Source organism: Vombatus ursinus, unplaced genomic scaffold, assembly GCF_900497805.2.
Source record: "Vombatus ursinus unplaced genomic scaffold, bare-nosed wombat genome assembly UNPS02009835.1, whole genome shotgun sequence".
Taxonomy (NCBI): Eukaryota; Metazoa; Chordata; class Mammalia; order Diprotodontia; family Vombatidae; genus Vombatus; species Vombatus ursinus.
This window is the reverse complement of record NW_020949613.1, coordinates 20,978,781-21,000,822: the sequence shown is the minus strand read 5'-3', so window position 1 is coordinate 21,000,822 and position 22,042 is coordinate 20,978,781. Positions and strand designations below refer to the sequence as shown.

General features: G+C 34.0%; 1 protein-coding gene across 1 annotated transcript in view; it reads right to left on the bottom strand.

Annotated features, from left to right (window-relative positions):
• RIMS1 (regulating synaptic membrane exocytosis 1) overlaps positions 1–22,042 on the bottom strand; it is a 695,579-nt gene that overhangs the window by 156,022 nt on the left and 517,515 nt on the right. Inside the window, exons 22-25 of the mRNA XM_027852913.1 lie at positions 20,814–20,897; positions 14,421–14,498; positions 7,886–7,957; positions 1,028–1,210 (exon numbers count right to left, since the gene is read on the bottom strand). Of these exons, the coding sequence (XP_027708714.1) occupies positions 1,028–1,210; positions 7,886–7,957; positions 14,421–14,498; positions 20,814–20,897 (417 nt within the window). The remainder of the gene's footprint in view (positions 1–1,027; positions 1,211–7,885; positions 7,958–14,420; positions 14,499–20,813; positions 20,898–22,042) is intronic.

Below are 22,042 nucleotides of genomic sequence, written 5' to 3'. Positions count from 1 at the left end.
GCTACTGCTGAATCAAATACATATAACTGGAGGCTTCAGAATTTGAATATGCAACGTAGCTATTAAGTAGATGTTTGCAAATTACCTACAATTCTATGACTAAAAATGATATTTCCAGAGTTATGCACACCACCTCCAAACAACTCTAAAACTAATGATATATTCATCATTCTTGTATGCTTCCTCAAATTTGCCATTATGGATGTTGAAACTTTTTCTTTAATTGAAATAGAATCTCAACTTTGGACAGATGTCACAGGACTTGGAATAAAGGTAAAAATTAGATAAACAAGATGAAACCTGTGATCTCATTAGAGTAGGGAGTGCCTGATGAAGAACTTTCTCTATCGCTGCAGGACAGTATCTTTTATGCACTTAAAAGTCTTAGAAAGTTGCCTGGGGCACTGAGAGAGTAAATTACTTGCCCAGAGTCACAGAGTATGTCAGAAGTAAGACGTGAACCTGGATCTTCCTAATTTTGAGGCCAGCTCTCTATGTCCATTACTATGCTGCCTCATTAGATAACATTTTATTTTATGTGATAAGTAGGAAAAATAATTTAAATTATAGCACAGGAGTTGTGGCTTACTCTAAGTATTTATAGTCACATATTTTAAGCTAAGAATCACTAAAATAACCTTTATCTAATTGCTATTCAAGGATATTCTTCCTTGTACATTCTAAAGGGAATGTAAGCTTTTATTCCAAGTAATTCACTGTACATCGCTTTTTCCAGATTTTAAAAACCATTTCGTATGAATATGCCACAAACAGATGGAAGGACACAACACAGCCAGATTCAGTTCTAAATGGTAGTTTGGGGGTAGGAAATAGAGAATTTCCATCAATACAGAGAAAATAGATGTAAGTCTTGAAGAGGTGGGAGAAGTGTGTAAGTGTCATGAAGAAAGGACTCTTAGGTATAGTGCCATAATGAGCAAAAGCATCAAATGTTCAGGAAGGTACAACACCACACTGACACCTGGAAGGCAGCACATGAATGTGGGGCTGTACATGAAATAGCAACCTTGTCAGAAGCGGAGAAGCTGGTGCCGACCCTCCTGGCGCAAGGTGATGCATAGAACACAGTGTTCTGACACTAGAATGCTCACTCGACCTTGAGCGAGAGGGATGTTTTCCCCTAATGACTGGCTGATCAGTTGTTCTTGGGGTAGGGTGTCCCCTTCTAGAAAGATGTTGTGGGAGAACTCTAAAACATTAGGGTCAGAAAAAATTTTTCAGTCAACATGTCCACATTATCTTTCCCGCCACCCATTTGCCCAAGGAAAACTTCATTAAATTACTGTAATTGCTTAGTGATGCTCAGAACCAAGCAAAACTCGATCATTTGGTTGCTAGATACTGATACGCAAATACGTACAAACAGCCTAGCACTGAGAATGATCATGCCATGTAAGTTTTAAAGTGATTAATTGAATTCCTTTAGTTCATAAAATGTACTTCTTCTTTTTCCAAAGGAAGTTTAGATTCATGTAGAGAAATCCACTTAAAGATGTTTCAAATGTTTTCTTTCAGGAATAGACAATGCATAATGTGTGGAAGATTTAAAGTATGATTTTCAAGATGGAGATGGGAATGGGTCTAACCTTAAAATGTCAGTAGGATAGTGTACTCCTGATGAATGAAGTCCCTCTACCAGGCATATCTGCACATTGTCACTTGAAGTCCTGGAGAGTTGGCTACAGAACTCAAAGATTAAGTAACATGCCTAGGGTCAAAAAGCCAGTATGCCTCAGAGACAGGACATGTACCCTGAACATCCTGACTCCCTGGCTGGTTCTCTATCCAGTATGACAGGCTACCTTGTTTTTCACAATATTTATGATTTTACTCAGAAACTTTGGATATACATCCAAAGACCATTATATATGGCATTCTTATAGTATTAATTTTAATGGCATTTGCACATTATGAATTCTTGAGGGCTTTAAAATATGGGATAATCAAAAAGTGCTTTTGTAAAAGTGAAACAGTATCTGCAGATCAAAGCTTTAACCTGTTAACAATAAGAGTCTGATAAAACATAGCAATATCGTAGCTTGTACGTCTTCTCTCCTAATATCAACAGAGAAAACCAGAAACTTGGCTATGAATATGATTTCTAAAGTAAGAATTTGGTGAATAAAAGAAGCATAGAACTTACTGCTATTTCTAGAATGTCTGAGTGCAGGCCATGGTCTTTGATCTGACATCCCTAATAAATTGTATGGATACAACTCACCTTTCAAACAGCTGTTCTTTTAAACTAATCATATTTTATGCTGTTCATTGGCTGAAACAGTATAATCAAATCCCCTCACATACCTTTTTTTTTTTTGAAGAAACGTGACAATCTGGATCAGATGTTATTCTAGTGATGCATTCAGTAATTGGAAATATGTGTGTGTACCTTGTTAAAATAGATGTACTCTTCAGAGTAAAGCATTCAGTTTGTACTCACAAGGACAATTTTTCTTTAGTTATTCATTCAAAATGATATATTTTCTTCAATTGTCACTGATTTAAGATCTATCTAATTTCACAAAAAACCAATGTCATGCTTGGGGAACTGAGAGAGAATAATTTAGGCAATTGACAAATATTAATCCAAACCCAGGACTTTGGGCTTTGACAGGTCTTAGTCATAGTCCAGAAATTTTAGACTGGCAGTGGGGGTATATACTAGAGGCTGCTAGTATTTCAACTACCAAGGTGGGAAAAATCACACACCACCAAAATCTTTATTAGTAACCACTGATTTGAATAAACAGAATTTTGAAATCTCCAAAACTGCTACATAGTATAGTTTCATCTGTCTTCAGAGAAGGCAACATCAAGAATTAACTAATAAAGGGCAAAGTGAAATACTGTGCCCTTTATTTGGTGAAGTTTCATAACATATGGCAATTATTTCCTATATCTCAATGCCAAAATTATAACCTAGATCTATAAGAACCAAAAGAACATTTTCAAAATAGGGATAATCAACAGAGAAAAAATATTTTATTTAAATATTCAGAAATAAGTAGCCAACATGTCAACATATCAGTCAAATATGGCTACCTTCATTTTTGTTGTTGTTGGTGGTGGTTCTTTAAGGGGTAAGTGGATTGTGATTTGGGCCTGTGATTTTATCTCTATGGAGAATTCTCAGTGTGGAAATTCTCTCCACAGAAACACTTCAGCAATTTATCTGTAACTTATAATTTTCAAGAACTCCCTAGATCAAAGTAGATTTATCCTGTGAGTTTCAATCATCATTTTAGTCAAAGAACACAGGTTGAAAATTTCTTTTAAAAACTAGCCTGCAGTTACATATAGATCTTATATTATTGTGATGTACTGTTTTTATTTATTAAAAAAAGCCTCATCAACTGAAACAATTTTTCAATATAAAAAATTTTTCAATATAAAAAACATTGTATTTGTATTTCATTGAATTACTCTTCCATTTAGTCTCTGATTCATAGTTTCAAATTCTATCTAAATTACATATATCTTTATGGAAATACAATTAATAAGCAAGAAGCAAATAGAAATATAAGTTCCAAATCAATTTATTTTCTGTAAACTTTCAAGAAGAAATAAATATTTTCTTGTAATAGAATTATAATTAAACTAGGTATCTAATGAATACCTATGTACGTATATGTATGTAGAGTATATCTATGGATAGCTCTGTAGTGTGTATATGTATGTGTTTGTGTGTGTGTGTGTGTGTGTATTTGCTTGTTTTGTTTTGATTTTTGAGACTAATTCTCTCTAACTTACCTAGGCGGTAAGTGCAACAATCTTTCACAGGCCCAATCCCATTATCAATCAGCATAGAAACTTTTAAAGTTCCTATTTTTCTGACTTGGGTTGATTTGCCTCTTCTTAAGCATTATGGTAACTTCCCCCCTTTCTTAATGTTTCCTTTTAGTTATTACAAAACGTAGACAAGGACCACCCCAGAAAACAAGTAAATAAATTTCTATCTGGGAAACTGACACGTAACTCTTTGATAATCATTTCTATGATATAGTTTGAATGTGTCCTTTGAATGTGAAGAAATTCCTCTTCAGAAATAGACTTTGGTTTAGAAATGAATCGGGCTGACAATAAAACTACTCTGCTTATTACATATGAATCTGCAAATAGGAATGAGGTAACATGAGCAAAAGTATGAGATACATGGGAAATGTAACCCTAGAGTCAGGCAACATTGTTAGAAAACGGAAGCATCTGCTTAAACCATAATCTGTCTAATCTTACTTGGAAAGTAGACTCTCATGGGAACAGTATATATTGTATACATACCATGTTGACTAAGTACTATATGGGAAGAGTAGAAGGGAATTTTAATACTACCCTGTTAGAATTATTTTGCTTGAAGGAAAAAAGAGGACACTGCAGGTCATTGAGACCTTAGCAAAAGTATTACACAGAGTAAGGGGCAGCTAGGTGGTGCAGTAGATAGAGTGCTGGGCCTGGAGTCAGGAAGACCTGAGTTCAAAAATGGCCTCGGACATTTACTAGCTGTGTTACCCATGGTAAGTCACTTAACCCTGTTTGCCTCAGTTTCCTCATCTGTAAGATGAGCTGAAGAAGCAAATGGCAAACCACTCCAGTATCTTTGCCAAGAAAACCCCAAATGGGGTCATGAAGAGTCAGTCATGACTGAAAAAAGAAAACAACAATAAAACAACAAAGAACAACAACAAAAATGACTGCATTGAACTGAACTGAGAAAGTTAAGACTTTCTCAGCAAATGAATCAAGGCAATTGTGAAGAGAGAGCTTTTGGCCTATGACTGAAATCTATGTTGAAATGTTAAAGACTGTATGACTCTTAAAATCAGTATGTGCAAAGAATGGAATTTAGGCCACTGTCTTAAAGTGGATGGATACCAAAAGAACAGTAAAAAAAAAAAAAGAAAAAAGAGAGATAAGCACTTTGTGTAGACTCTAGACCACTTCCAAAGTTGTTTGGTTCCATTTATTTTAAATTTTACTCTAAGTCAAGTCAATAAGCATTATCCCTATTCATCTGTGTATTCAATTAATTTCTAAACCAAAGTCTTTTTCTGAAGAGGAATTTCTGAAGGACACATTCAAACTAAATCATAGAAATGATTTTCAAAGAGTTATGTGTCAGTTTCCCAGACACAAATTTATTTACTTGTTTTCTGGTATGGTTCTTGTCTACGTTTTGAAATAACTAAAAGGAAACATTGTGGCTAATTCTATCAGTTTTCTTCTGTGCTACTTAATAATTTCAGAAGGAATTGCTTTATTCAAATAGTGAACAAACAGGGAATTACATTGGAAGGTCTTAACTTTTCCCATTAAATATTATTTGCCATAAAAATTAGGGGAAAAAAACCCACCTTTGTATTATTGCATTGAGAGGCAGTATACTATAGTGAATATAAGGTTGGCCTTGGAATGGAAAAGAAATGGGTTAAAGTCCTACAACTGACCTATATTCATTATGTCACCCTAGGCAAGTCATCTAACCTCTCAGTTTCCTAGTCACTTCACTGAGACTAATAGTTCTAGAGATGAGTGGCAAATCTCCATTGGCAAAGGGGCTTTGTCATTGAGAGTCCTGTACACTGATGAAATCACAAATCTGGACAAAACCAAATGATTGCAAATATGTGTGTGTCTCTGTGTATGTATGTATATATGTATGTTTGTATGTATAGAACTAACTCATGCTCTTGACTGAGGAAAAGAAGACATTGGAAATTTGGAAAGTGGAAAAGAGAGGAAAATGTTCAGAATGATAGATTTTGGGATTTAACTTTAGAAATAAGCAGTTGTTGTTCAGCCCCATTGACCACAGGAAATCAATAACTTCCAGAAATATGAAGTGATCAGTTACTTTTAAAATCTGAAGAACTTGATTGGTTTTGTTTGCTTCTCTAAATTCTACAAATAACCAATGAGATCTTATTTATTCTATGGGAACAAAACATTGAAGAATAGTGTGAAAAAACAGTAGCTTGGAAGACAATGTACTCATTTTTCTCTGGCTTTTTTTATGCCAATCAGTTGAATGTTATTGAAAATCAAACTAATTGTTTGGCAAAGCAACCAGCTGATTGATTATTTTACACAGTTGTTTAAGACACTATCTATATATGAATTGTATGATTTTACTCTAAGATCATAATTTCTTTACAATGAGGAGATGCTCTTATATAATATCAATTGTCATGAAAAAGTGTTGTCAATTGAATGTCCCAAAATATCAAGCCTCATTTTTCCTCCAGGGTGAGAACCTATACAAAATCATAGAGACTCAGAGGCTCAGAACCTAAATGAAAAATATGGTGGGCCTGTCTAAAGAATGTATTCTTTACAGAAGATGTAATTTTAGCAAAAAAAAAATAATTTGGCCATTACATTTTACTTTGTCAGACTACTTGTATTCATTCTGATCAGGTACATCACCAGTTTGATATTATTCAACTATAAAAGTTGATGAAAATAAATATATGATATTTTCAAAGAAATAGGAAATTAAGGAAATTACAATTATGGTGTATTCAAGTGAAGGCTACTGGCATTGGGCTGCTGTAGAAGCTGTGCCAAAATTTAGCAAAACATTATTTTGTGATGTAAAGTACCTTAAAAATAGAATAGGTGGCGCATCAACTTTTTATGAGTTCTTTTAATATTTAATAATTTGGGCAAAATTATTAAATGTTTTTCATTTTACTCTTAGTTATACTTTTGCATGTGTTATGAGATATTTGGGGGTACTAAATATAGATTTTGCAAGAGAGAATTAAGTATTTTTAACTCACATAATTTTACATTTTAACTCAAATCATATCTTTAATTCTGACATAGTTGTCATGTCATAGTTGATGAGAAGTGTGGTAGAACGAACAGAACACTAACTCTGGAGTCTAAGGATCTGGATTTGAATTTTATCTCTGCTGACAAGGCACTTCTCCTGGCCCCATTTTCCTCACTAAAAAAGTAAAATTTGGATTATATGACTTCTATGGTAGTTCCATCCATCAACCAGATAATCAGCAAGCATTTAGGAAGCTCCTACTATGTACCAGATAGAATGTTAAACATTGGAGATGCCAAGTTACTGTCCTCCTCTAACTTCATGCTGCTGCTGGGGAAATAACAGTAAAGGAACATTCTACAAATTAGAAAGAGTCTATGATCTTCTTCATGGAATCTACAGAAAATAGTGGCATTTGCTAAGTATAGACAAAAAATATTAAAACTACTGGCATACTAATACTTGGAAATATAGAATATTAATGCATTTGTAGTGAGACAGTAGTGTGGTATAGTGGATAGCAAGTTGGCCTCACCATAAGGTCCTGGGTTTAAGTCCTGCTTCTGACACCTATCTCTTGGTGCTCTTGACAACTGTAAAGAAGCTGTTGACGTGTATTGGTATATGAAGCTTTTTTCACCAAGGAGTTCCTTCTACCGACAAAATCACATGTCCAGGACCTATTCTCTATTGAATTTGTGAATTGAACTAAAAAAATCGAAACTGAGTTCAAATGCTTCAGGGTCCATGAAGCTATATGTACTGATGAGTAGTAGATGTAGCCTACTTTAATAAGTAATAAATGCAACAATAGTCAGTGCAAGATTTAGAAACTGGAACCCTGGGACTAAGGGACTGTCTTTAAATTGCCATACTCTTACCCTAACATAAGAGAATGTGCCCAGATAATAATAGTGATTATCCTACAAATCACCTTTAATTTCACAAAATTAGTTTCATATTTAAACACTTCAAACAAGAGCCAGTGGATAAGGAACACACTTGGATATATATGTTAAAATATATAATATATATGTATGTATATGTTAAAATCAAAGATGGCCGTGAACAATATCATAGGGCTAAGCCTACCTTTCTGCATCAGATGCATTGCTTTTCCTAGTCTGTTTTTGGTTGCTAGATCTTTCCGACTTTCGAGATTGCCTGTGAAATGAGATGTTAAAAAGTACAGAAAATATGATAAATAAAGTCATAATCATATAACAAAATGATAAAAAGAAACTGACAGATGGGAAACTGCTGTGTAGCTCTTCTCAGCAAATAGTTTTAGGAATTAATGTTTTCCAATTAAAAACCCGTTTAGAAACTGGAAATACAGAAGAAAAGATCCGTCAAATGGGAACACCCGGTACTAGAAGCAGGAGGAGGGCTCATTTCCACCTCTTAGCTCCACATGAAAATAGTTGAAGGTGGATCCCTGAATGGCCATTTTTTTTTTCCATTGACAAGCAGAAAATGAGGTGAGAAAAAGCAATGCTGGGAAAGATGATGGTGATAGTGATATGAGAGTTAATACATCATTTAAAAGTAGTGAGAATAGAACCAAATCTACGTTTAAAGCCAATAGCTTTCTCAGAAGGATCCACGACAAAGAAAGAAGAGTGCTACTATTCAACCTGCTCCATCAGAGTGAAGTAAAGTGCATTCTCAAATCTAGTAACTCGGTTGCTTCCCCCTTTGTTCTATATATTTCCCCTATGTTGCTTATTCAATCAAGTAGCTCTTCAGAAGATTTTTTTTATTTAAATATCATAAAATCATTGAACTGGTATAGAGGGATTTTGCTTAGGGATTCTGCTTCTCAAAAGTTTGTATGTCACTTCTTGGAACTCCAAATTCATTTTCTTTTAGAAACAGTAGGTTATATAGACACATCCTGCCCACAAAAGACTGCTCAGCCCTTGATCCAACTGAACTACTATGTGTGTGTGTGTGTGTGTGTGTGTGTGTAAATATATATATGTATATATATATACATATATACATATATGTGTATATATATACACACACATATATATGCATTTACAAATGAAATGTAGTTAAAAATAAAGTTAAAGTATTAACAATTAGATGAAAAAAACACATGAAGATTTGTTTAGTTTTTTTTTGTTACTGTTGTTGTTTGTTTTTTAATATTGTTGATGTTAGTATTAAAGCTTCTGGTGCCCTCTTTTCTAGCACCCTGGTCAGCATTTGTTTCCCCGCAAGCTTAGCTCTAGGATATCCTGCCCTACCAACTATGCTCTACCGCTATTTCTCGCTTTACTACAAGCTGTCTGCCCCCATTCTTCAACCACACCAGAGGGAATTCCATCACTGTACTCATCTTTTTCCTGTTATTCAAGATTAGGGAGCCAAGGAGGACTGAGGTCTGAGACGCCAGAGCACTTGGTACCTGGAATTAGTGACCACTTGTGTTTTAAAGTGTCAATTTTTGAGAGACATTAGCTGCTCTGGCAGTGCCAAGCTAATGCCTTGCTGATAATGCATTATTATTGAGGGAGCTGGGGAAAAGAATAGTCCCATCCTGCCTTATGCCTGGCTGCATAATAGAACTTTCCTTAAAATAATATCAACTCACATTTTTATAGTGCATTAAGGCTTATGAAGTCTTATCAATGATCTCATTTGATCCTTTACAATAACCCTGTTACACTGGTGATATTTTAATGTACATTTTACAGAGGAGGAAACTGAGACCCAGAGAGGTTAAATAATGTGCCTGGTGCCCAATCTGGGGACATGAATCCAGGTCTTCCTGATTCCAAGTCTGGCACTCTGTTCACTATGTTATTTAGTTTTTCCTCCTAGATTTTGACCCTAAAAGCCCCAGAGAAGGAGCTTCCTAGTGGCCAGAATTAGCAGAGGGATGAAGACTTCTGACTGCTTGGGAACGTCCCTCAACAATCCATCAAAGTGATAAATTAATCCTTCCTCCTGCTGAATTAAGAAAGAGCCTTATACCGTTCCTTTTCATTAGCTTTCTTCCAGTTAATTACATAGTGAATGATTAAGGGTATCTAATTCATGTATAAAGGTTCTTAAGTCTTAATATCTTGGGAACTACCTATATCAACTTCTATTTGTTCTGAAATGTCACTGAAATGTTAAACTTTCCTTTCCTGATGACTTAAAGATCTTAACAAAGCAGAAAATTCTTTCCACCTTTCACATGTAATTCTCACAGAAATTCTAAATGATGAGTACTTAACTTAATTTTGACAATTCTCTGCATAATGTTGTAGTGCTTAACTTAATTTTGATGAGTGGTTAAATTTGTGCTTTTACTCTGATGAGTGCCTAACTCAATTTAGACAATTCTAGGCACAATAAATAAGAAAACAGCAAATTCCCCAAAGGAGAAAAGTTCCATCCATCTGCAATCCATGCTTTTAATAGTGTCTGTCACTGCAATGGCCAGATATTTGGGATGGCTTCATTACAAAGGTTTAGCCTAAACATACTATATCCATGTGATATCCATTATGATTAATAATTATAATAAGTCATGAAACTAATTATACTGGGACTGGAATCTAAAGAAATTATTCTGTTTTGAGCTTTAGTTTGGTAGCTACAGGTCTAACAATTACACAAGAAATAAAGCTCTTTCTAACTCTATAAATGCTTCATTGTGTAGACACATTGTAGCTAAATAAGAATTTAAACTGAAATAATTTTTTGCATTAGTTAAAATATGTAATAGCTTTAAGTCAAAATGAGGTGTCACATGAAAATTATTCCTATCAGAAATAGTTTCAAAATTATATCTCTGTGCTGTATAAACTGTCATCATTATTATACACAGTGGTATACTGGAGCCAGCTAGAACCAGGTCATGAGAGCTGATTGTTAAACTTATAGTTTGAACATATATCTTGGATATCAGAAAATGCTACAAATCAGTGCTTGATTTTTATTTTTGTCTAAATTTTTAAAAAGTGAAGGAGAAAATGTCAATAATACAGTTTAAATGTTATCAAAATTCACCAGTACATCCTTGATTATAGAAGATATCTAAAATTTGCAGAAGGTACTCTGAGAGTGAAGCAGCCTTGCTATCTGGAAGACAAGGCTCAAGTTCTGCCTTAGAAACATTATTACTAAGTGATCCTGGGCAAGTCACTGGCCCTCTCAGTGTAATCAGATAATTCCCTAAGATCTGAACTTGTAAAACAGTTGCTGATTTACCAATATAGAGGGAATTTCCTTACTCCAACTTCTCTGTATCAATGAAATCACAGGTCTTGGACCAAAAAAAAATGAACAAAATTTAGTAAAGTCATTCTTCTTGTGAGTATTGCCTATCTTCAAGAGAGGGTATTGGAAAAGAGTTTAAAGAGGTGATCCTGACTACACAATTAACATTTCCCTCAGAGTGGACAATTTCATAAATTCTCTCTATAAGCCTTTCTTCATATGTGGCATTTGGAGAAAGTATCATAAACCAACGTAAAGCAAGGATGAGGTGCCAAGCTACCATTTACTAGACACTTACTAGCTATGTGACCTTGGGCAAGTCACTTAATCCTGTTTGCCTCAGTTTTCTTATCTGTAAAATAAACTGAAGAAGGAAATGACAAACCACACACAAACCACAAGCCAAGAAAACCCCAAATGGGGTTATGAAAAGTCAGACATAATTGAAAAAAAATGAATAAACAACAGATAAATACACTGATGAGGACAGATGAATGTTCCTGACTCCAGGCCTGTCGTGTTATCCACCGTACCACCTACCTGACCTATTTTATTATACCACAGACACACATTTTTACCCATACAATCAAAGCAGTTCACAATATTTTGGACATTAGAAGGATGTTATATCTTCTTTAAGGTAGTTTATTTTCCAATCTTTTCATTTCATAAAGGCACAGAGAGGCTAAGTTACTGGCCAAATGCCACACAGCATTTTGTGAGAGTAACGTCTATAATCCAGATCACCAAGCTCCCAGTTCAGAGTTCTCTCTACATAGGCTGTACTACACTGCGATTCTAGATGAGGTTATGATTATCTAATGGGCATCTGTTACCACTGTTGAAGGAGAAGTAGGATAACTCTCTCAGCATTTTAAACTTGTCTCATATTATTTCCCACAAATGGAGCTATTCTTTGCTACACTGTATACATTCTTAGATGGGGAGCCAATATACTACAACAGAAAGATTACTATCTCTGAAGTCTGAAGATCTGGGTTCAAATCCTGCCCCTATTGTCCTTGTTGTTGTTATTCGGTTGTTTCATTCATGTCCAACTCTTCATGATACCATTAGGGGTTTTCATGGAGAAAACACTGGAGTGGTTTGCCATTTCCTTTTCCAGTTCATTTTGCAGATGAAGAAACTGAGGCAAATAGGGTTAAGTGACTTGTCACACAGCTAGAAAGCACCTGAGGCCAGATTTGAACTCAGGAAGATGAGTGTTCTTGATTCTGGGGCTGGCACTCTAGCTACTTCACCAACTGCTTCTTATGTATGTATGTACTTAATAGTGTGTCCCTCGTAAGTATGTCCTTAATATCTGTAATATTCTCAATTTTTTTCTAAATATCACTTTGTAAAATTAAGAAGGTAGGGACAAGGTAATTATTGATATTTTCTCACTTTACTTTTTTGGGGAGGAGGTAAAAATAAAGTTGATGATTTTTCCCATGTTCTTAGTATCTACCTGCTCTTTCAGATATGTAGAGAACGATTCCTTCAACACCCTCAAAATTATGTTACTGTCTGAATTGACTTTCTCTATGTGTTTACTCGGTCCAGTCCTACTGCTCTTCCCATTTTTGCCTCCTCATGTGCCATTTCTACTTCTTCATGAAACACTTTAAGAATTGTGCTGTTAGATTTCAAACGCTGTGACTCAAATGTCGGTGATGAGAAAAAAAAAAAAAGGTTTGCTATGTATGTCTTTACAGGTCTTTTCTTTATGTTATTTGCTTGTCCCATTCCCAACCCTATATGTTCTTTAGATGGCCAATTTGAGTCATTTGTTGAGCTTTCCTCGGGATCATCTTTTTTTCCTAATATATTGCCTGAAGACTCTCCCTCAACAAAGTGTCTCCTTGATAATGTTGAAAAATGGAAAAGGCCTTTCCTAGGAATGATCAGGTTCTCCAGATACCTATTTTCAGAATATCATGCTGAAATAAATGTGCTGTTCAGGCCTCCAAAACAAGATCTGCTATAATTTGAAAAAGTTTCATCTACCTAAATACACGTTGCTGTTAGTCATTTCAGTTGTGTTCAAATCTTTGTGAATGTATGTGGTGTTTTCTTGGCAAAGATACTGGAACGATTTGCCATTTCCTTCTCCTTTATAGATGAAGAAACTGAGGCAAAAAGGGTTAAGTGGCTTGTCCAGGGTCACACAGCTAGTACATGTCTGAGGCTGGATTTGAACTCCAGGCCTGGTGTTCTATCCACTGCACTACTTAGCTACATATATGTATGTAAATATACATATGTATGCTTATACATATGTATATGGATGCATATACATATATATGGATATGGATATATAAGTATATACATATATGTATATATGTATACCGATATAGCCATATATACTTATATATGTAGACCTATACACATAGGAATAGCAAATGTATGAAGAATTCCTATTTTACAAATTATGATATGTGGTTGGATGGACACAATATGAGGTAAAAAACCAAAATTAAATGATGGCCTTGAGCATGATGGAATCCCTCTTGTGGAGGATTTAGAGGACAAGGACAAGAGTTATACAGGATGAGAAGGCATAAATGGAATGTAATATGTACCTCTGGGGAGAGTATCTACTTTAATGAGATAACAAATTCCTTTAAGTGAAACTTGTATTATTAGTTATATTAAATGTTTCTTTGGTTCTTGACAATAGTCAGGGAAGATTATATTTGGCTATAGACACATGTCTAAACTAACACAAAGAGCACTGGATTAGGTATCAGAACGCTGGTTCTTGTTCCAACTCTTTCACGATGAGTTTGTATAACCTTGGGAACGTTACCTTTCTTAGCCTAAATTTCCTCCACTGTATAGAGGGGAAAAATAACTGCCCTTCCAACTCCAGAAAATTATTATAAAGATCAAAAGAGATAATGTAGGTGAAACCATTCGGAAAAGTTTAAAGACTTTAAAATGTAAGAAATATTTAAAAGGAAAGAGTCTTAATGACCATCAAACATATGGCTTTCCTAATCACACTTAAATTTACAAAGACATAAATGCTATCTAGTTTTCCTTTAAGTTTTGTTTTCCTACATTACTATTTACAATTCACTTGGTTTAAATGTGAAACAAACTTAATTTGATCTTACTTGCAAATTGTCACTTTTATATTTACTGATAAATAACTGATTAGCAATCTATTACATGAAGATATTTTACAAACTAATGACAATTTGTAAATTGTCCAACAACTCTATTAAGGAATTATCATATCTAGTCCATGCAATAAAATAACAGCTGAAAACATTCAAATACTAAGATTAGGAAATTATGCTAAAAATTATAGACATTTCTATTCCTGTGAAATGGAAACCAAATCCTACCATAAAATAATTATTTTTTATTAAAACTAAAATCTGATAAATTAGGATACCTCTGTGTTGTTGCTGGTTTAGCACTTTGGTGGCTTATACTGTCTTGTTTGGGAATGCAAGACTCCAACATCCGGGTCCTTCATAATTTGGGGAGCATGGAATTGGATTTGTACATAATGGATAGAAACAGAGAGATGGTCACATGCAATGAAGATGGCCACATGCGATCAAAAGCTACAAAACCATATGTATATACATTCAGCCATCAAATACTCAAGTAGTATTTCTGATGCCCTTATAGAAGGTACATTTCTTTTGTGCACATAAAGAAAATTTTTTGAAAAGCAGTGGCATCTAGACACAAAGAATGATGAAAAGCATGAGAAATAGTTAAATGGTGTACACAGTAAGTGATTACATTGCATCATAACTATGACTTATTAGAATTTTCCTTCATAACATTGAGTATACCTATACAAAAGCAAACAGTTTCCCCCCTCAGGAAGGAAATGTTGACTTGGGTGATTTGATGAGGCCTAAAGATTCTACTTTGTTTTCACCAATGAATGTGAATTTATTCACATCAAATCATTGAAAACAACTTGTTCTCTGGCCCTCTCTGTCTTGGGCTCCTGTGCTTGGCACCTAAGTGAAGAGTGGACATAACTAATTGATTTATAAAACCAATTCCACCAGAATGGAACCTGGTCAAGCGAATTTTTGCTATGTAAACTCACTGTTTAATTTTAAGCACCAAATAAGTAAGCTAAAATGAACCAGATTGTTTTGATTGTAACTTCTCATCTCTACCTCTTTCCATCAGGCTCCTCAACTTTCGTAGAGTCCAGAAACTTTCAGCCTATAGCTGAATTTACCCACAAAATCATTTTGTCCCTGAACTCGCTTTTTGTTGCCACTGTATAGATGAATGCCCCAAATCTCTGTGACCAGAATATTTAAACCAATGGCTCCATGAACAGAAAACAATCAAAAACAAAAACAAAGCAAAACAAACAAACAAAAAGTTTAAAAGAGATTTGCAAATGTGTTAGGAAAGAAATAAATGTTTTGTCCTGGATAATTTAAACAACAGTTTAAAACATTTAAAATGTTAATAAATAAGTCATCCAACATTTATTAAGCACTTGATATGTGCAAGGCACCACAGAAAGCCCTAAAATGAATATAGTTCAAAAAATAAAACTTAATATCCCCAAATTATCTATATTTTCACTTGAGGATATTCTTGTACTTAACAGTCTACTAACTGTACATCATCTTGATTTAGGGACAATCACAAAATAGAGAAAAATAATTAATGACTGATTTCCTCAAAGTATATGATACTAATGATAATTCCTATAGTTTGACTGATATTTTAAAAAAATCATTTTAAGCATTGCAAGTAGGCCCACATTTTGTTCAGAGGCAGAAACACAACTGGAGCACACATAAACTACAGCAGCTTTAAGGAATTTAAAGAAAACTATTTGCACAGCAAATCTTTGTTCAAAGAACATCAAGTTCTCAACTGGGTAAATTACAGTGTATTAAAAATAACATTCATGCCAAGTGGACACTGCCACTGAAATAGTAAAGTTGAAAGGCTTGCCTTCATCTTGCAAATTCATGTCTCTGCCTTCCCTTCCCTCCTTTCCTCCAACAATATAGCTGCCAAATACCCAGGATATACTTCTAGGTCAGATATGCCCACCTTATTTGTATCAGTGCCTAACAAATATCCAAAGCATTACTTAAAAAAAATTAAATACAATAGATAATTTAAGTTGGCTAAGAAAGAGACCTCTTTCAATACTATTTTTTTAAAAGTGGACTAAAAATACTGAATAACTAAAAAGCATAAAACAAAGTGTTTCAAATTGTTTAACCACAGTGTGAATTTTGACAGCAAAACATTTTTGAACTGCTATTATCAGTTTATCTTTCTTATATCTACTGCATCAATTACTGAAGATGTAATTTATGTGTGTGAAAAAAGTTATATCCCAAATAACTAAAATATGAGAAGCTCTTATTACATAATGGATATAGAGCAGACTTCAATGTCAAGAAGGTATGAGTTCAAGCCCTGTCAGTCATAAATACTTGCTCTGTGGGCAAGTGACTTAACCTTTCAGTGCCCCCAGGTAACTTGTGAAGTAAAATTTTATCAGATTCAGTCAACTAATAGTTGTATAGCCAACAGACTCATATGTATCACCTTAAAGTTTGTACTGTTCTTTATAAATATCATCTCATTGTATCCTCAAAACAGCCCTGAAAGGTATGTGCTATTATTATCCCCATTTAATATATGAGGAAACTGAGGTAAAAGTTAAGTGACTTGCTCAGGGTCGCACACTAAGGATCTGAACATAGGTCTTTTTGACTTCAAGTCCAATCCTCTATCCACTTCATCATCTAGTTGCCTTCAAGTAAAAGGGGATTTTAAAAGAGATGCCTAGTACATATCTGTTTTTTACAGAATACTCACTGGTTAAAGGTATTTGTGATCTAATCAGTTGGGAACTTCTTACTGATGATACCAGTCATTTGCTGGGCAATTTCTTTCTATGTCCTCCCATGTATTTACTTCCGGGGCTCCATCCAATGTACTGGATGCCTTTCTGGCTTTCTCCTGGTATTGCCAGGGTACTCTGACTGTTCGTCTCTCACTACTTATTCCTACCACATGACTAGTCTATCTTTTCTTCCCATCATACAGTTTGCTGAGGACATCTCTTTTTCCCTCTTTGGCATTCCTTTTTGGTAATATGTTGAAATTGCAATTCTTTGAAGGTGATGGTATTCTATCTTAACTGCCACACTACCAGGAAAATACTAGTATTGAAAAGATAGGCCTTTGCTTCATAGGAGGTTTGAGGTCATTAAATGAGCTTTGCAATTTCCTGATGGTAATCTAGCTTATTCTCTTTCTTTTCACCTCTAGCCCTATTTACTGTCCATTGATACTATCTGATCCACATATACATGCTGGTGGGACATGCTGATATCTGGGCAATGAACATTCTCTATCTATTCATCTTTTCTGCATGGATGGGCATACAAAACTTCATAGATCTCTTTCAGGAAGCTCTGCAATATTCTGGGATTTAACATAATCTGAACAATGTCATCTGTGAAGAAGAACATCTAGAAGACTTCATCATCCACAGGGAATCTTTCTTTGACCTGGATTCCATGCTAAATTTCCTCCAGAGTAGCTTTGGCAAACATTTCCAGGTTTTTTGCCTCACCTGATGTTTAATAGCAGAAGGTATTGAACAGGATTATTTAAGTTATATTTTTCAAGGTATCTGGAATGATTTTAATACTTGGATTCAATACAAGAGACACAGTATTTTAAAATACCCTACAAATCAGCATTTTCTTTTACTGAAACATTTTTTAAAAATAATCAACACATGATAAGCACAATGATTTTTATGATTCCTAACATCTCCCAGTCAATTGTAACATGGTAAAGATATAGTCCATTGCTACATATTACTTTGTAAACACTTCATTGTTTCCCCAGTCAGGATGATCTCATTTTTTTTTTTTTTACAGATGACCCATAGAAATTTTTGTGTATATGACAGAGTAAACATATTGATGTTCTCTTGGCCACTTTTTAAAGTATTAATATAATCTGAGTTTTTTGAATACCTTTGGTACATTGCTTATTGATTCCTCAATACCCACAAAATCATGTCATGTCCAGCAAATATCTTCTTGATCCAATCAGGCTGATGCTTATCTTATCTTTGTTCTCTTTAATGCCATTTCCACTTCTATTGGCAAAATCAGAACTGTGATGTTAGGGTCCAAATGTGGTTGTTTGACCATCCTTGATCGAATGAAGAGTTTGGTGTATTGATTTTTGCATATCTTTCCAATTTACTTCTACCTTCCATTTTTTCAAATCCTTGCTTAACTGAATATCTTGTCAAACTTTCCTTAAACTTGTTTTAAAATCCACCGATTCTCCATGCTTTGTGTCAAACTGCTTACAATTATCACGTTCTTGAGTTTACAGTATAAAGGTAACCTTTGCCAACCCTGTCTCTCTATTTGACAAGTAAGTTAAATGTTTTCTGTATAAAATGCTTTCCAGGTTCTCTTGATTTTTCTGTTATGGCAATTAATTTACATTATTTAAACTTTTGGATAAAATTATAATATTTGGTGTTGATTTTATTCTTTTGTCCACTTCTCATTTATTTTTCATTACTTGTTTAATATTTGCAGAATATCTTAGCCAAATTCAGAGAAATGTGTCACTATAATTCTGACTGGCCACCAGGTTCAAATTGCAAACATATGACCTTAGGCAAGTCACTTCATCTTTTGAAGTCATTTACCCCTAGTTAAAATGATAGTTTTAGATTAAATGATACACTTCTAAGGTCCCTTCTATCTCAAAATCTATGTCACTTCACCTTTTTGAGGAGCCATCATAACCTCGAATCATTTAACTCTCTCTGGGATAATGTATTTTTTTGTTGTTGTTGTTACTGTTTTGCTCTGACTATAGCTAGCAAACAATCTACAAAGGCTATAGTCTGCTAGCATTAATGCTTCAGAATGTACTCTCTGCTCACATCAACTTTTATGTGAATCTCTTCCTGGTCTCCTCATTTGCTAGTGCTCTGCCTCCCTAACTTTCTTTTATTTAGCTATTTCTATTTATTCTCTTTATATTACATACATATATGTTTATTCTTTTTTATATGCATACATGCAATATATGTGTATGTATATGTATGTATGTATGTATGTGGGTATCCTTGTTGCCTCCCCTATTAGAAAATAAGATATTTGCAAATAGGGATCATTTTATTAATTCTGTGCCCCCCCCCCCACTAAAGCCTAGTGCAGTGCCTGTTTTATGATATACATTTAGTGGGAAAGGGAAGGGACTAAGCATTTATATAGTTCTCACTGTAATTTAGGTAGTGTGCTATGTGTTTTTTATAAATATTATCTCATTTGATCTTCAAAACAAACCTGGGAGATAGGCTGCTATGATTCCCATTTTACAATCAAGGAAACTGAGGTAAACAGAGGTTAAATGACTTGTCTAGGGTCACTCAACTAGTAAATGTATGAGGCTGGATTTGAACTCAGGCCTTCTTTACTTCAGGTCCAGCAGTCTATTCACTACATCACCTAATGCTTGTAGATTGATTGATTAATAGTGGAAACACCTGTACAGATTAAGTTTTTTTCTTGAAGCATTTGCTTGAGAAAGCATTTTCAAAGGAAAAGAAAAGGTCATATTTCTTAAACATTTGAAGACAACTTAACCCAGAGTCTCAAAGTATCTAAAATTATAAGTTTCTTCAGAGAGTGAATGATGATAAAATTAATTTTGCATATTGACTAACTTGATTAATTGCATTTAAAATAGCCATGTGGGTATAATTGAACTATTTTTAAAAAAAATTCTTTGTCATTTTTTCTCCATTTTAAAAACCAGGAAAAATGGGTATATCATTTTCTCCTTCTCCTCTTATATACACCTTAACTTTTCTCATCGGTAACTCAAAGGAAAGTTTATTGATAACTGAAAACCCTAAAATCAAACAAATCAAGCACAAAATAATGAATAATGTTTCTTGGCAGGAAATATACAGTCTTAAGTTTCCTTAAATCAAATTTAGTTAAAGTTTTCAATAAGATCTGACTTTTGATTTACATTTTAAGAACTGATTACATTTTTACCAACACTAACATTATATAAGACAAACTATCAGCAATATTTAACTCAGTGCATATTAACAATTGTACAACAGGTCCAAAAATGGTTTGGAAGAAGGATAACAAAACTAAGACTGGAAGCAATGGAAGATGTCGTGACCTGTGGGCATCAGCAGATAAAATGAATGGCATTATTTGGTCAAACCAAGCTTGCCAGCAAAATTGACCCTGTATAATATTGGACTTAAAAAAGATGAAAATATGAAATATGTCTCTCCCAACTATTGCATGGTAAATGCCACAGAGCCTCTCTCTTTCACATACCAGAGCTCATCAGCAATAATTCTGAGAAATGAGATGATTGAGACTGATTTGCTGCTGAAGAATAAAAGAAATAGACTCTGCAGCAGAAATTAAGGCATTATAAAGCACCTGAGGACACACATGGATGATTTTTAAAGATTGTTTTAGCATTGAAATTAATATTAAAATATTTTGCAACAAAATGTAAAAAATACATGGTTCATTTGACATCATGGTATTCTGAATAGTGTCACTGAATACCCACCTGGGTTACGTGAGCATTCTCAGGTGCTATATAATAATGGGAAGCAGTCAGGGATGAAATCACAAGGATTTTCTCTGAGCTCCTGGCAGTAAGCATGTAATGAACTTATTTCCAATATATTCAATTTGGTGGTATACAAATTTTGTAGGTGACTTTTCCATTAGGAGGAATGGACTAGTACCTGTCATCCTCAGGAGATGCATGCTGGATTTGAATCCTGGGACTAGTAGGTCTTCGCCTATCTAGGGAGGGGGACCATCTACCCCTGTTTGTCCAATGAACAAGACAGGAAAAAAAAAAACAGGACATTTAGTATTTCCTAAAAGTAAAAGATATATGGAATAATGGGACTGGAAAAGTATCATCAAAAGGCAAAATGCTTTTTCCTAACTTTATAATGATACATTTTAAAAATGTATATTTTCTAAAATGGATGTAACATTTTGAATTAATTAATCATTACATTATACAATAAGAATAATGAAAATCTGCAACTTATTTCAACATTTTAAAATGTAAGTGCTCTAAAAGTTTTACTTGGGAAAAAAGCTTTATATAATTTTAAAGAATTTTATGCTTGTTTATTTTTCTTTTGCTTATGTTAGTTTTAAAAGAAACAGTGTATAGTTTAAACTTCAAAATCCTATAATAGAATAATTAAAAGAAAAACAATAGTTTTATAAATTCCCTTCAACTCTCATGAGAAAGCAGAATGAGACCATTTTTCTGAAATATACTGGAATCCCATACACTTTGAAGAATCAACTTACTATCAAAGATGGATTTAGACATGAGTAATATGGAGCCCAACACAATGTAGAAGTTCTTTGCATTTCTATTCTGTAGAACATTTTCATTTTTCTAAAAAATAGATTGAAATTTAAATATACATACTCTGTGAAACTGAATGGATTAGGTGAAGTGTTAGTAGAAAGATCCTTAGGCTGATGATCAGGATATCTGATTTTAGTCCTGTTTTTTCCAGTAACTAAGTCTTTGACTTCGGTCTTAATTTTCTTCACTTGAAAGATAAGGGTCTATAATTTTTATTTTAAAGGTTCTTATCAGCCCTAAAACTTCACTATCCATATTATAAATTATGAAGAGCCAAAGATATACATACACACATGCCTAATCTATTTTGTGTGTGTGTGTGTGTGTGTGTGTGTGTATATATATATATATATATACACATGTATATATATATACATTATATATATACATTATATATACACATACATACATATATACATACAGAGAGACAGAGACAAAGACAAAGACAGAGAGACAGAGACAGAGAGAGACAGAGTGAGAGATCTATCTCTAAATATATCTATATCTATATCTATCTATTTATCTATCTATCTATCTATCTATCTATCTATCTATCTATCTATCTATCTATCTATC